Source organism: Pongo pygmaeus, chromosome 3 (genome assembly GCF_028885625.2).
Source record: "Pongo pygmaeus isolate AG05252 chromosome 3, NHGRI_mPonPyg2-v2.0_pri, whole genome shotgun sequence".
Taxonomy (NCBI): domain Eukaryota; kingdom Metazoa; phylum Chordata; class Mammalia; order Primates; family Hominidae; genus Pongo; species Pongo pygmaeus.
The window spans coordinates 5,907,380-5,924,247 of NC_072376.2; the positions used below are offsets into that span (position 1 = coordinate 5,907,380).

A 16,868-nucleotide genomic window follows, 5' to 3' on the forward strand; every position below is an offset into this window, starting at 1 on the left:
CCTTCTCTAGGCTTCGGCTCTAACTGGAGTTATTGTCACCATCCTGGATCACAAGTCTAGGCTGTCACGGCCCCAGCGCCTGCGTCTCTCAAGTGCAGGCTGTGTGAGCCAATGCCTATGACAGCAGCCAGCCCGAGCCGGCAGCCCAGAGGCGTCCTCACAGTGCTGAGTCCCTGACCCTGAGCCCCTCCCAGGCTTCACCAAGTCCCTTGGGTTGGGAGATGAGCGATGAGAGGGCCAGAGACAAGCAAGCAGGTCCCGGCCAGGATTGAATGACTCATGCAGGTAAGTTACATTCTTTATTATTGATGACGGAAGCAGATGGTCCTCCTCTTGGCAATATTGTGTTACCACATAATGAGCTGGCCTAGTCATTTCAGTTCACAGAAAAAAAAAAATCCTCTAAGGTCAAGAACATAATCCATGCTTCCCTCAAAAAAAAACAGGGTTGGGCCGGGCGCGGTGGCTCACGCCTGTAATCCCAGCACTTTGGGAGGCCGAGGCGGGTGGATCACAAGGTCAGGAGATTGAGACCATCCTAGCTAACATGGTGAAACCCCGTCTCTACTAAAAATACAAAAAGTTAGCCAGGCACGGTGGTGGGCACCTGTAGTCCCAGCTACTGGGGAGGCTGAGGCAGGAGAATGACATGAACCCGGGAGGCGGAGCTTGCAGTGAGCCAAGATCGCACCACTACACTCCAGCCTGGGCGACAGAGCGAGACTCCGTCTCAAAAAAAAGAAAAAAAAAAACAGGGTCTTAAAAAGATAAACAAGTTCAAACATGATGTAAGTGTACTAAGTGCCATGGGAAGATCTATTTCTTTTTAATGTAATTGTTGCTTTTTTAAAGTGATTTCTTTAAAAACTTTATAACAGCTTGGTAATTTAATTTCCTAAGAAATTTATAGCTGAGCTTTGCATACAAACTCATCATACTTTAATTGTATGCTATTTTAATAAGCCTACACAATAAGTGATTCAAATTCAAAATGTAACAATCAACAAAAATGAATTCCAACACTGATTTACTTAGTGAGTCCCCTGGGTCCAGATGATTACAGGAGAGAATGGCAGACAACACTCAAACCAAATTTAACTTGCCGACGCATGAAGAATGTGGCATGTGGAAACCCACTTTGCTGCCCAGAAGCCTCAACACTGCGCTCCCACCTCACCCCCCACAAACCGCTCCCCACACCTAACAGGTCACCCAGCAAGTCAATCCCATCCATTTAGCACTTAAAGGGGCATCCTCTGTAACCCCACGACACAGCACTGGGCCAGACCCCACTTTCTCTTGCCTGGGCTGGTCCAAGAGCCATATTCTTGCCAGGGTGATGCCATCACTCCTTACCTAAGTAAAACACTCAGAGGCTCTGCAAAGTCTTGGGGTTGGAGGCAGGCTACCAGGCGCAGCACACAGACCCCATGGCCAGCCTCCTCCCGGCAGTCAGCCTCCTGGGCTCAGCTGCACATTGTCCTTAGCTCATGCTGTCCCCACTACCTGCCTGGCCCTGCCTGCAAAAGGGGGTCCTGGCACCCCACTGTCTAGGGCCGGTTTCCAGCTATGCTACTTACTAGCAATGTGACCCTGCGCATCCAGTCACGCAGCCTCTGTGTCTCAGTGCTGCTTTGGTAAACTGAGTTTAATAATACTATCTTCTTCACAAGGTTGTTGCGAGTTTTAAAGGAACTAGAAACATGAGTGCTGAGTCAGTTAGAACTAGCACACAGTAATCACTCAATACATGTTCCCCATAGCAATTAATTTCCTGTCACACCTTTAACCTCAATTGTCTGTGCCACACCACTCCTCCTGCACCTGCCCTGGAATCATTTCCACAGGGACGCTGTTGAGCACGGGTACTGTGTCCCTTCCAACTCCGGTGCCAAGCATGAGGCCTGGCACTTAGTGGAGCCTCAAGAGTGTTTACTGAGCAAATGTCAATGAATATAAAACTGAGGTTGGAGGAGCGAGGGTGCTGGGGGCAATGTCACGACACTGGGGGCAGACAGCAGACTCTTGGGATGCCGAGCCGGCTGAGACTCACAGTCTAAGAGAAGCTGCAGGCAGCGACGGTCACGGCTACCTGGGCCGTGGACTTGCTGTGTCCGTGCACAAGCAAGCCTCCGGCAGTGGCATCTCTCCCACCGTAAGGAGCAAGGCAGACCAGTGGTGAGGACGTGCAGGCCTGGCATGAACCCCATCTCCACCCCAAAAGTAGGCAACCTCAGAATGAGCAAGGGAGAGGCATCCCAGCAGAGCCAGGGAATCACGGCCCTCGCCTTCCTGTCCCAGAGTAGCACAGGAAGGATGTGAGCTCCAAGAAACCCACGGGAGAAAGCTTTAATATCAAATACAAACTTGATGATAAACAAACACATTTGCAACTATTATTAAAACTGATTAAATACAGTTATAAACATCTAGAGCCCAGCTCTGTCTAAATACCGTTACAAACATCTAAAGCCGACCTCTGTTAAATGGACTTTCCTATGTACATGTTACAAGCTGTAAGAAATGAAGGTTAAATTCATCCACATTCTGAATACAGACAAATCTGAGGAACGTGGCATGCAGACAATACAAAGCGATTTCCAGTTTCAGACTCAATATGGTAATTTTTGCAAGGTTCATGAATATATGCTAAACACATCCAACAGCCTATTTCTGTGATTTCGTATCTTGTGTACCTTCTGTATTCTCTTTGAATCCTTCTGGGCATTCTCTCGGAGTGGCGTTTTCCCAAACAACTTCCATCCCAAGTCACTGTGTTTGTCAAGCCTTGCACTTTGTTTTCTAGCAAGCAAGTTCCTATAGGAAGAAAATAACAAGGTTAGGGCATTTCTGGGTAATTCAAGAAACACCAGAACAGCAGAACCACTCTGAAAAAAACAAGTCAACTTTCCTCTGAGAACCACGTACTTTAACTCTTCAGACTTGATTTTCATACAGACACAGAATTATGCGGCAGGAGAAAGACCTTAAGCCACAAATAAACTTTTTGTTGGCCAGGCACAGTGGCTCACGCCTGTAATCCCAGCACTTTGGGAGGCCGAGGCGGGCAGATCATGAGGTCAGGAGATGAAGACCATCCTGGTTAACATGGTGAAACCCCGTCTCTACTAAAAATCAAAAAATTAGCCGGACGTGGTGGCGGGCGCCAGTAGTCCCAGCTACTCGGGAGGCTGAGGCAGGAGAATGGCATGAACCTGGGAGGCGGAGCTTGCAGTGAGCCGAGATCACGCCACTGCACTCCAGCCTGGGCGACAGAGCAAGACTCCGTCTGAAAATCAAACACACAAACAAAAAACCTTTTTGTTATTTAACTAATTCTATAATTCAGAGTAAGAAAATGTGTTATGTCATAACAAACGGTATCAGAAAAAGTAAGCCTTGAAGTCAGACTAAACTGAATTGAAACTCTGGCTCAACCATTCATTAGCCACATGACACTGGACCAGTATATTAACCTCTCTGAGCCTCAGTTTCCTACATTTAACAAGGGCACACTGCCCCATGTTCTACAAGGTTGTTATACAAATTAAAATTTCAAGTACACAATTAGTGTTTAACAGCTGCTTTAGTACGTAACCTCTAGCTTAAATTATGTACAAGGTAAATCTGTATTACCTATTTATAATGAGTATTCACATATCATAAAAAGAAAGTTACTCATGAGATGGTCACAAGGTCTTTTCTCCAAAGAACATGTAAACAAAAGTTCCAAATAACACAAATAAATCCCAACTGGTAGTATTAATACAAAATAAACTATGTTTGGAATGCACTGTATCGAAGCATTCATTAAGAACAAATGGCTTCCAGGACTTACCAAGATGAGCCTGCAGCATCTTGCTGGACTAGAAAGAAAGTTCTCAAAGAAATACTGGGACGTGTCTAAAAGAAACAGTAGCCAGCCTGAATAGGCTCCCACTAACTCAATCTGGAACAATTTAATCATCCAAATAATGAGAACAATGGATTGTAACTCTTTGAATAAAAAAGAAATCCACTAGCTCATATAGGTACAAATAAACAAACACAGAAATTAATGGAGGAGGAGGAAAGCTCTTGGGAAGCCACCTAGTAAGGAGAGACCAATGGAGTTGGAAATGATCAATGGATGCCTACACCAGTGGGGAAAGCTGAATGAGGAATGGATTTTTACACAGTTTGAAAGTGTCTCCTACAAATTCCTTATTAATTACATGAAGCAAAATAGTTAATCGTATGCCGGAGAAACCTGAGGGACACCACCTCAGCCAAGTGATCAAAGCTAACATCACCAGCCAGGAGTGGTGGCTCACACCTATAATCTCAGCACTTTGGGAGGCCAAGGCAGAAGGATGGCTTGAGGCCAAGAGTTTGAGACCCACCTGGGCAAGGTAGTGAGACTCTGTCTCTACACATAATCTTTTTAAATTAGCCAGGTACGGTGGCATGTATCAGCAGCCCTAGCTACTGGGGAAGCTAAGGCGAGATCATTGGAACCCAGGAGTTCAAGGTTACAGTGAGCTATGATTATACCACCAGTCTGAGCAACAGAGCAAGACACTTGTCTCTATTTTTTAAAAAGCCAGGACAGATGGCACAGGACATCTGATCTGATGCACGGGGAATGACACACCAAGTCGATGGCGCTGATGCCCAAGAATGCATGACCTGAATCCAATCATGAAGAGAAGCAGACACACCCAGACTGAGACAATCTATACAATAATGGACCTATAAGCTCTCAAAATGTCAATGTCAAGAAAACAAAGGCTGAAGAACTGTTTCAGATTAAAAGGACACAAAAGAGGGCCAGGCGCAGTGGCTCATGCCTGTAATCCCAGCTACTCAGGAGGTTGAGGCAGGAGAATCGCTTGAACCCAGGAGGCAGAGGTTGTAGTGAGCCAAGATCCCACCATTGCACTCCAGCCTGGGGGCAAAAGAGTGAGACTCTAACTCCAAAAAAAAAAAAAGATTATTGGGACAATTGATGAAGTATGATTACAGACTGTGGATTTGACAACAACATTGGATTAATGCTAAGTGACCTCATTTTGACAACTGTTCTGTGGTTACATAAGGGAATGCCCTTGTTCTTAGGAAATATGCTGATATATTTAAGGGTAAACAGACATGGTATCTCAAACTTACTCTTCTAATGGCACAGGAAAAAATATGCATATATACTATCACATGTAAAGAGAAGTAGAACAAATGGAGCCAAATGCACACAGTTGGTAAATCTGGTAAAGAATATATTGGAGTTGCGGGGGTTTTCTGCAGTTTTTTAGTAAATTTGAAATTTTATCAAAATAAAGTTACAGAAACTTTCAAAGAAAATAAAACAAATAGTTTCACTGTTTCCTTCCTTTTCTGTTGTGGTTATAATCATTTCGGAAATAGTTTCATAGCCCAAGGTAATTTCTATTTATAAGAAATGGACTTTCACTATGATCTCGCCACTGCACTCCAGCCTGGACAACAGAGCAAGACCTTGTTTCAAAAAAAGAAAGAAAAAGAAAATGAACTTTGAACTGTCTGAGATCCAATCCATTTAGCATCTAAGATTTCACCATCAGTGAAGGACTTACGCAATTAAACCAAGTTAAAACTTCAGGTAGTAGAAGGTACTAAGAACCTGGCATCCAGAACTTGGGTTCACTAAGGGTATACATTTTGCTGAAAAGGCATTGTCTGTTTCTGGGAAACTGCAGTCAGGAAGGGGAAGGCACCAGGATCCGGGACAGGCGTCTTCACTCTGGAGGGACAGGAGCTGCAGAGGGTCTAAGGAATGAACAGGGAGAATTGCACAGAAGCCGCGGAGTGTGGGGATGTGCAGAAAGGAGAAGTCTGGGTGAGCGGCTCCCAGATTCGTGGTCTGGAAGGTTGAGCACAAGCTGGAGTGTTATTCACTGAAACGGGCTGGCAGGAGGACGACTAAGAGGAACAGAAACCTTGGTTTTCAGGTCTCAGCTAACACTATATTAGTCTGTACAAAGGTAGTGCAGATAAAAATTAATGTCAAAAATCAAAGTTGTGGCTTGGCACGGTGGCTCACACCTGTAATCCCAGCACTTTGGGAGGCCGAGGTGGGTGGACTGCCTGAGCCCAGGAGTTCGAGACCACATGGGCAACATGGCGAAACCCGTCTCTATTAAAAATACAAAAATTAGCTGGGCGTGGCGGCGCACGCTTGTAACCCCAGCTACTCAGGAGGCTGAGGCACAAAGAATCGCTTGAACCTGAGAGGCGGAGGTTGCAGTGAGCCGAGATCACACCACTGCACTCCAAGCCTGGGTGACAGAGTGAGACTCAGTCTCAAACAAAATCAAAGTTGCATGATTATTTTTAACATAAGAGCTTAGGCTCTTATGATAGGCCATGACTTTTGAAAAGCTCATAAAAACCATGCTGATATATTTTTTTGTGGGTAAGAGGCTGAAGTGCGACCCCAAAACAAGTCACTACAAGTGAAAAGGTGCTGTAGCCTGGGGTCTGGCTGAAAGCACGTCCTCCTTTCTGGTGGGGCGAGCCATCGGGAGCCCTGGCGTAGCCATCGGGAGCCCTGGGCCCGGGAGGCCAAGGGGGAGCTCAAGGAGCCGCACCTACTTGTCACATGACCAAACATCACTCTCAGGTCAGGTGCAGTGAGAGGACACAGCTGGGCAGGAGCGAGCCTGGGCACTGCAGAGCCCATCTGCTTTGTCCCTTCAACATCTGTGCTGTCTGCCCGACAGGGAGCCCACACTGGTGCTGCTGCTCCGGAGTCCAGCAGTCCCTCAGCTGCTGCTTCATGGGCTGTGTGGCCCGGTGAGTCAGCCCACGCTTTGGCCTTCAGATGCTGAGCACGCAGTGGCCACAGCCACCATCTCTGACACTCACTGGAGACAGAACAGAGAGACTGCTGGCTCCAAGCTTCCTCTTTTCACTATTTCAAATGCACCTGTCCCACCCCCCGCATTGGAAGCCCTCAAACTTGCCCTCGGGGCATTCTGCAGAGCCCTCCCAGACCAGCTGCCCCGGCCTGGGCTCCCCTGCTTCTGTTTCCAGAACACAGGGCATTCCCTCCATTCTGGGCCTATGGGATGGACTCCATTCCCTCTCCTCTCCACATGCCTTCACGTTCAGAGGGGTCTCCCAGAGGGCAGGGTAGAGTCACCTCTGCATCCCCAGGATCTACCCAGCATGCAGTAGGTTCTACACACGTCTGCTGGCAAATGGAGCAGCCATCGTGTGTGTCTGTGTGTGTGCGGGGGAGGCAAGTATACGGCGATGAGGAGGCGGGACTGACGTGCAAGGCACAGAGGTCAGGTAAGGGGAGTGCAACCCAGACGAATCAAGGCCCGACACTGAGAACTCAACAGAGGTAACCTCTCAGCAGGAAGGAGTCCCTCTGGAAAGAAGGGGTAATGGGCAGTGGGGGGCTGGGAGAGAGCAGGCAAGGAGTGGCAGACCACCACAACCTCCCAGGAGCGGCCTGAGAGCTGGGGGGTGGCCAGTAGGGGGTGAGGGCCATTTACCAACCCTGCCCCAGAGAACGCTGGACTCCTTTTGTTTTGCATCCCCAATAAAGGGCCCTTCAGTGGGAAGAAGAAACTCCTTTGTCCTATGGAGAAAAAGCACTCACTCTACTGGCAGCATTAAGGACAAGCAGCTGTTGGCCTCCAAGCTGTCTCAGCTGCTGTGCAGACACAGAGCACTCATTAACCCTGGTGAGACTCACCTGCAGCTGCTGCAACCCCACCATCAAGGGCACGGCAAGTAAACAATCGATATCTGTAGGTGCCCTGCCTCCAACCCCCACACGGTCAGTGTCACCCGCACTGTCGCAACGGGGTTCCCTGAGAGCCCAGGACTCTAGCTCATGAGTCCTGCCCCACTACCCCGATAGGCACACATGCCAGCGCATGGCTGTGGTGCCTCTCCCGCCACCATCCGTACCTGCACAGCGCCTAGGTGCTGGCATATCTCACCTCCTACTTAGCCCCTTCGTCCAGGTGCCCACTCAGATCCCTCCTCCTGCAGCAGGTGGGAGAGGAGACCTGACAACGTCTACAAAGATGAGAGGAGAACCATTTCTTCTTTCTAAAAGGCTGATGTCTCGTGTCAAAAGCCCCATGGATCAGCCTTGACTCAGACACACCTCTGCAGTCAGGAGGCTAGAGCAAGATGCTTTCTCAATAGCCCTCGGCCGCATTCATTCATACACTGAACAACAGAAACAGGAGTCGTATGTGCTCTAAACCCTCCAGTCTTCCAGGTTAACACCAGGGCTCCCCACTGCCCAGCCTCCTTGTCCTCCTGCCTTTTTTCGGCTGCATACACCCCGCAGACAGATGCCAGTCGCGCCCCAGGTGTGCCTACCTCACCCCTCCTTCAGGCACCCCGCAGGTACAGCTCCACACCAAGCCCCAGACCCCAGCAACGCTCTTTACCAGGGCCATCTTCTGTAAGCACAAGTGGACCACGCCAGCCCTGCCACAAATCCCGCCAAGGATTTGCACCTGTTTTTGTGGTAATGGCGTCGGGGCTCCAATCACCTACCTCAGGCCTACCACACAGGCTGCTCCCTCTGCCCGTTAAGTGCCCCCGAGAGGAGACTCGGGATTAAATGAGGGGGTTCAGCCTGGCCATGCACACGCAGCCCCACCACCAGGCTCAACTCCTCGTGGACTGGGCACTGCAGAGAAACTCTTCCTTACTCAAGTCCTCAGCAGGGCCAGCTCGGCTCCCCCATGGCACAGAGAGATTTGGAGGGCCACAGTTGACAAGAATGGGGAGTGCCCATCAAAGGGTGCCCTGAAAGGTGCTGGCCCCACCAGGATTTGTCCACAAAGGCTGCTCAGTGTCATTTTAAAGCCATATGGCAGAGCCTGGGAAACACACTGGGGGCTGTCAGGGATCAGGCCACACCCAGCCATGGGAAGAGCCTGCCTGTAAGCCAGAGAGAAGCAGAAGCACTTTTGCACAGGGAAAAGGGCTCAGTGCTTCCCTGGGGCATTTCTCCAATGACTTGCAAAGTCATGGGGAAAAGACAGGGGACACCAACAAAGTAATGTTAACAATAATGGCGTGTCTGTTTTTCTGTGAAGGCAGAGCTCCCAGGTCCAGTGTGGAGTGCCAGACCCCAGGACACGGCGTCCTGATAATTAGGAGCGAGGTCCACAGCTCACACATTTAATTGGGACAAAACAGACCTTCAGAAGCCCCATTCCCAACAAGAGTAGTCAGGTACGCGTTGGACACCGATTCTGGCCTCTCTCGGCCTCCTCCGCACTGTTACCAGGGTCTTTCACAGGCCTGTGCAGTACACCCAATTAGGCTGGAAGGGCAACATCTGAAGAGAGGCAGCGCGGCTGAAAACAGCAAACCACCTGGAGGCTCCAACACCCCTCACCTTCTGACAACAGGCTGGGGCCTGTGCTGTCCCATACGGGAGCCACTGGACACGCCAAAGGTGCAGCTCATCATGCTGAAAGATGCTGGCTGACATAAAATATATCATTATTTTTTAATGTCAGATAAAGTCTGGAAACAACCCAAGAGTTCCTAATACACTCACAGGCAGCTTTCGGGAGGCCAACAGGCATTTTTTTGAAGGGAAAAAAGCAAGGTACATAATCATACAAGGCATGCCATGTAACACCTGCATCTGCATTTGCCTGTACAGGCACAGCCTCTCTGGAAGAACACAAAAACTGCTTATATTCATTACTTCTGGAGCAAGATATTGGGAGCAAAAGGCACGGGGTAGGCCAGGCACGGTTGCTCACATCTGTTATCCCAGCATGTTGGGAGGCAGGAGTGGGCGGATCACTTGAGCTCAGGAGTTTGAGACCAGCCTGGGCAACATGGCAAAACCTTGTCTCTACAAAAAAAAAAAAAAAAAAATAGCCAGGCGTGGTGATGTGCATCTGTAGTCCCAGCTACTTGGTAGACTAAGGTGGGAAGACCGCTTGAGCCCGGGAGGCGGAGGTTGCAGTGAGCTGACATCGCACCATTGCACTCCAGCCTGGGTGACAGAGCCAGACTCTGTGTCAAAAAAAAAAAAAAAAAAAAAAAAAGGCACAGGGTAGAAAGTCAACTTTTCACCCATATACTGTCTTGTACTTTTTGATTTCTGAGCCATGCAAACGTGTTACTGATGGAAAAAAGTTCATAAAAAATTTAAAAGCCACTGCAAAACTAGGCATTTCTGCCATTAGAAAATGAAATGCTTTGTACCACTCCCACCTCATCCTTCAAATCAGTAAGACTTCATCACACCCCAAAAAAGTATAGGATTTTTCTGCACTCCTAGCAACACAACTTGGCAGGATCGGGCCACTCCTGCTGCATTAGGTAGGAAGTGACAGCAAGCAAAAGGCCAAAGAAGAAATGCAAGTATTCAGTGATGCGCTGCTGGTACCAAAAAACAAGGCCTTTGGAAGAGACATAAAAATGTTTATTCCACAGCCTAAGTACAATCGTCATGCCTACTATGCCTCAAAAATGGATCCTGAGAGGGTTCCAGAGAAGGGGCTACATGGAGCGCTGAGCTCATGATCCCCCCTTGTTCCCACTCACTCAGCAGCTCTGCACGAACCCCTGCCCACACTGTGCTTCCCAGAGGCGGGGGCCCCGCTGGAAACAGCAGCAGCCGGCTGTGAGCCTGGAGGAGGACCACAGCGTTCATACCAGCCCGGGGGAAGGCCCAGCGGGGACCAAGGGCTTCACAGAAGCAGGCAGAGCTGTGTCTGCCCTTGACTTTATCTCTTGGCAGGCACTGCTTCTGAGCCTCATTTCTACCTCTCAGGATTAAACATGATAAAAAGAAAGCCAGGAAAGCACCCAGCACCTGCTGCGGGGCCTGGCACCCTGCATATTCCATTCAGTGACACACACTCTTAAGTGAGCACCTATTGTCTCCAAGGCCCAGACTATAAAACAAACAGGTGAGTTAATAATGCTACCTTCCTCAAGAAGCTGACCAATAAACTGGCCAATGAGACAGGAGCAGGGACACCTTGAGAACCAAGAGGAGTGTCCAGCTTTGGAGGGTGAGAGAGAGAAGATTGAAGAGTGAGAGCATTCCAGGGAAGGGCATTAAGAAGACCGTTCAAGCCAGGCCCAGTGGCTCACACCTATAATCCCAGCACTTTGGGAGGCCAAAGTGGGTAGATCGCTTGAGGCCAGGAGTTTGAGAATAGCCTGGGCAACATAGTAAGACCTCATGTCTACAAAACATTTAAAATAAAAATAAGCCAGGCGTGGTGGTGCACACCTATGGTCTCAGTTACTTGGGAGGTTGAAGTGGGGGGAATCGCTTCAGCCCAGGAGTTAGAAGCTGCAACAAGCTGAGTGAGCCCCTGCACTCCAGCCTGGGTGACACAGCGAGACCCTGTCTCAAAAAATAAATAAAGCATAAAAAGACTGTTCAGTAATATGTGTGTGTGTGTGTGTGTGTGTGCAGGGGTGTGTGTGTGTAGGTGGGGATCACCTGTATCACCCTTACCCTATCACCCACCTCCTAGACTCACTGAAGTCAGGATGCTCAAGGGACATAACCCCCTCGACCCCCAGTATGAAGCAGGTGAGGCTGTTGGAAAGGTGGCTGGCCAGGCAACTGCAGACTCCGGCTCTAACTGTGGGCTGGCCACCTGGAGCAGTCATCTGGACAGCGATTTGACTCACCCCTGACCCATACCTGGCGCTGTGTTCATCTGCTGAGTGGGACACAGAGTACAGTACGCAGTGCCATCCCTGGGGAGCTGAGAACCTGGGAGCAGGGTGAGCCTGGCCCAGGCTAAAGGGCTGAGTTATATTTCTAGGCAGCACTGTGGGCTTAACATCCCCAAGAGGGTTGGGATATCCCAACAAGGGGATGATAAAAACAGCCCATAAAAAAAAAGCCAGCACTCCTTTTTTTTTTTTTTTTTCCCCCTGAGAGTCTCACTCTGTCACCCAGGCTGGAGTACAGTGGTGTGAACACAGCTCACTGCAGCCTCAACCTCCTGGGCTCAAGCAGTCCTCCCACCTCAGCCTCTGAAGCAGCTGGGACTACAGGCTTATCCCACTACACTCGGCTAATTTTTGTAGAGACAGGGTCTCACCATGTGGCCCAGGCCGGTCTCGAACTCCTGGGCTCAAGCCGTCCTCCCGCCTTAGCCTTCTCCCTCTAACTTTCTAAGATAAAACCTAAAAGACACATTCTCTTCCCAGAAATATAGCAAGAGAATATAGCCCAATCACCCAGGAATATAGCCCAATCACCAGCCCAAATTCCTCTCCTGGCAAGACCAGAGGAGACCAGTAGGCAAAAGCAAGAGGCGAGCACTGCATGGGTAAAGGAGAGGAAGTGTGCCCACGGCTTCAGAACACAGAAACAAAACACCTTTACAGAGCAAGGAGACGCCGTACGATGCCAGCAACTTTCACCTCCCTCTGTCCAAGTATTTCTTTACCTAAATATTTACTTGTTCAAATGTATGTTGACTCTAAGTCAGACACTGTTCCCGGCATGGAGCGCCTGCTCCCACGGAATTTACTGTAAACATCACCCACTGCTTAAACGTGAGATTGGTGATAGTGTTCCAAGGAAAATAGCCTAGCAAGGTCACCCATCTGGGACTCAAACTCAGGCCCTTCCAGGCCTCCCCAGGCAAGTACTGGTGGACACATGGAGTCTAGTTTCCCAGTGCAAGCCACAAGTTTCTCCACTTTCTTCCCAGCACAAATGAAGAATGGCTGGCCGGCGCCACCCTCAAGAGGAGCATGCAGCAAGCCATGTGGCTCCCAGCACGGTGCAACCATGCTCCTGCTCCACTCCCAGACTTTTCCTAAGAAAGGCAAAGCTGTGGGGTGTGGTGGAGGAGACACCAAATCAATGGTAAAAAGGCAAAGACAACCAAGTAGCTGGAAGCAGCTTACTGGCTGTCCATCCCACTACTGGGGCCACCTTTGTTCGCTTCTAGCAAACAGAGCGGTGAGGAACTGCAGCTCTCTTGGTGAGAAGGCCCCCACACCTGAGCCCGGCCACAGACCCAGCGCTCCTTCCCCACACAGGCAGCTCAGGCACCTATCCACATCTAGAAAGCCACAAGGTTGGAGGTAACCTCGTGTCACCTGCATTGGCTGAGAAGTGAGGCAAAAGAGGCTTTGAGGAGACCGACCAGCGGCTATGCCAGCCTTGCCCTTCCACAGAGAAGCAGCCCCGGGCAAGCAACCCCGGTCCCTGGGCCTCCTTTCATCTGCAATTAGAGATCACACCAACTTCCTCCTAGGGCCAGGTGAGAGTGAAGGGGGACCAGGCGTATCAGTCATTCCACATACTCTAGGCGCTCAATGGCAGGTCTGTGTAGGCGCGTGTGCAGGAGCCATCAGCGGGGATGACGTATTGGTAGCCTGTGTTTTCTCTCTACGCCGTGTTCTTCAGTTTGATTTGTTCAACATTTTTAAACAGAAAAACCTGGGTCTCCAGCTTCTCTTGGAATAGAAGATCTGGCCACAGTGAGCCAGAGCTGCTCAGGAGCCTCTGGCCAGGGGTGGTGTGTCCTGTAGAATCCCCTCCACTCCGCCACACTCCACCACACCTGCTATTTCAGCACTTGCATCATCTGCTCGCAGGGGCAGATCTAGGTTTGGAGGGCCTTGAAGCTTACCCAGTTTGGGGAACTCTCTCTAAGAAAAAAACTTTATTATGAACACAAAGTACAAGTCGGGGGGCTATGATCTGTCTCCTTCAGCAGAATGTAAAACTCACGGGAGTGGGTACCACCTCTTCTAATTACCGCTCTGTCTCTAGTGCCTACAACAGTTCCTGGCACTGAGTAAAACACTCAGTGTTTATTGAATGAAAGCTTTTTTCAATTAATTTTTATAAAAATTACATGAGAATTATTATTGCACTTAACCAAGAGGAAGGTAGGAGGCTGGGGAGACGGGCCCAGACTCGTCCACCTAAACAACACAGAGCTGCGACTCGGACTTGCATGTCCGAGGCTGCTACCTGTCCCTGAAGGCAGAGGACAGCTGGAGAGGCAGGACGCAATCCTCCCTGACCCAGTGGGGCAGGTTCCACAAGTCACGGACATTCATCAGGGCTTTCTCAAAGCCTCTCAAGTCTTAAGAAATAAACCCACAGTCCCCCGCCTCAAGATCCCGGACACTTATAAACCCACAGTCCCCCCCTCAAGATCCCGGACACTTATAAACCCACAGTCCCCCCCTCAAGATCCCGGACACTTATAAACCCACAGTCCCCCCCTCAAGATCCCGGACACTTATAAACCCACAGTCCCCCCCTCAAGATCCTGGACACTTATAAACCCACAGTCTCTCCCCTCAAGATCCCGTACACTTATAAACCCACAGTCCCCTGCTTCAAGATCCCGGACACTTATAAACCCACAGTCCCCTCTCAAGATCCTGGACACTTATAAACCCACAGTCTCTCCCCTCAAGATCCCGTACACTTATAAACCCACAGTCCCCCGCTTCAAGATCCCGGACACTTATAAACCCACAGTCCTCCCGCAAGATCCCAGACACTTCAACGCCTGTTTGCACTTCAGCAGTTACCCAGGGCTTCTTGCCCTTTCCCTCCTTTGTCTCATTAACAGAAACTGCTGGCAACTGCCGATTCCAAAGCAATCGGAAGCCGGCTGAGCCATGCAGCACTCGGCTCCCACGGAGACTGCCTGGCCCAGGAGGGCATCTTTGCCACCGCTTTCTGAAGCATAGCTACCTGGTGCAGGGCACTATCAGGTGCCTGCCTAGTGCTGCACCAGGCACTTTACCTATGTTTTACATCCTCCTCCCACGATCCTCCAAGAAAGGTATTACAGCCGCCACCGTACGGACAGGACACCAAGGCCCAGCGAGGCTAAGACGCTTTCTCCTGAAGGGACACAGCAATCCTGTTATTCACCAAGGGTAGAGAAGGCAAAACCTAAATGCTTCCTCTAAATCCCACTTCCAAGGTATACTTTCCAGATCTCCACCCCCCAAACACCGACATCACCACACATATTCACAGGGGCCTCTGACTGTCCTTTGCAAATGCAAGGGAAAAGGGCCCGCCCTCTGAACTGTCACAGAGACACGAAAAACAACGCAGCCTCCTTCAAAGCAAACCTCCTATGTAAGAAAATCCTACTTCCTCCACAGGAAACATGAAGAAAGAAAGTGAGGTTCCATTACCATGATCAATCACTGTGCTCAAAATTCCTAGTTCCACACACAATCCAAAGTACCCAAGAGCTGGAAATACTTGGAGCCACTCTTCTTTCAGAAAATGCTACTCAAGTAGCATCTGATGCTAAAAAGTTAATCCCGGCCGGGCATGGCCGCTCACGCCTGTAATCCCAGCGCTTTGGGAGACCAAGGCGGGTGGATCACTTGAGGCCAGGAGTTCAAGACCAACCTGGCCAACATGGCAAAACCCCATCGCTGCTAAAGAAAAATACAAAAATTAGCCGGGCGTAGTGGCACACGTTTGTAGTCCCAGCTACTCGGGAGGCTGAGGCAGGAGAATCGCGTGAACCTGGGAGGTGGAGGCTGCAGTGAGCCAAGATCGTGCCACTGCACTCCAGCCTGGGCGACAGAACCAGACTTCGTCTCAAAAAAAGAGTTAGTCCTTAAAAACAGAATATCCAAGTCAAGGAAGTGCAGTGGGCATGAGATACACATGAGCACAAACACTGGCCCAGCGAGCTCGGGCACTCAGAGATGCTGCCTAGATAGAAAGGATCACGTCCATTTCACACTGGGGGAGACCCATAGAAACACCTCAGCCCAACCAAGGCCGAGGGTCACATGCTGTCAAAGCTCCACATGGGAAAGACTCTGCTTCCAGTTAAGTCTCCAGTTCCAACAGCAAGAAAGGCAAGAAAGCAGCCACAAACCTGTCCACGAACAGGAGCGCAGGGGAGATGGCCATCCTGTCTACTGTGACCTCGCAGCTCCGAGGGGCCGGCCGCAGAAGCACGGACTCTCCCCGTGCCGCATTCCTGGCACGCCAGAGCCACAGTCCCGGGGAAACACCACGGGTGCACTCGGAGCCCCGCCCCTCGCGTCTGCGAGGTGAAGGCAAGCTGGACCGAGCAGGCCCGGCGGAAAGGCGGGGGCGGCAGGGCGGGCCTCCCCAGTCACAGGGAGGGAGGAGTGAGCGCAAAGTCTGGGAAGCAAAGCCTGAGTGACGGGTTCTCGGGCCTGGGACACAAGCACAGAACCGTGAAATTAATCCAAATACCTACACTAGAACCATCGCTCTGGATTCCCCCTCACTCACTTCAAATGCTGTTGAAGACAAAAACGAAAACCCAGAGCTAACTAACAACCTCATGTCCCCCAAAAGTGATCTATTCTTATGGCTGGGCGTGGTGGCTCACACCTGTAATCCCAGCACTTTGGGAGGCTGAGGTGGGTGGAACACGAGGTCAGGAGTTCAAGACCAGCCTGGCCAAGATGGTGAAACCCCGTCTCTACTAAAAATACAAAAATTAGCAGGGCATGGTGGTAGGTGCCTGTAATCCCAGCTACTCAGGAAGCTGAGGCAGAGAACTGCCTGAACCTGGAAGGCAGACGGTGCTGTGAGCCGAGATTGCACCACTGTACTCCAGCCTGGGCAACAGAGCAAGACTCTGTCTCAGAAAAAAAAGAAAAGAAAAAAAAAGTTAGCTGGGCGTGACGGTGGGTACCTGTAATCCTAGGTACTCGGGAGGCTGAGGCAGGAGAATCACCCAGGAGGCAGAGATTGCAGTGAGCCAAGATCACACCACTGCACTCCAGCCTGGGCGACAGACAGGGTGAGACTCCATCACAAAAAAAAAAAAAACAAAAACTGATCTAAACCACAAGCATGCACTATGGGTTGGTTCCCCTTGGAGCCA

General features: G+C 50.1%; 1 protein-coding gene across 3 annotated transcripts in view; it reads right to left on the reverse strand.

Annotated features, from left to right (window-relative positions):
* The window catches only part of TBC1D14 (TBC1 domain family member 14), a 120,113-nt gene that overhangs the window by 60,175 nt on the left and 43,070 nt on the right, over window positions 1–16,868 (reverse strand). For all 3 annotated transcript variants that reach the window (XM_054484049.2, XM_054484050.2, XM_063663498.1), the window contains exon 3: window positions 2,697–2,817. In XM_054484049.2, coding sequence (XP_054340024.1) covers window positions 2,697–2,817 — 121 coding nt within the window. The remainder of the gene's footprint in view (window positions 1–2,696; window positions 2,818–16,868) is intronic.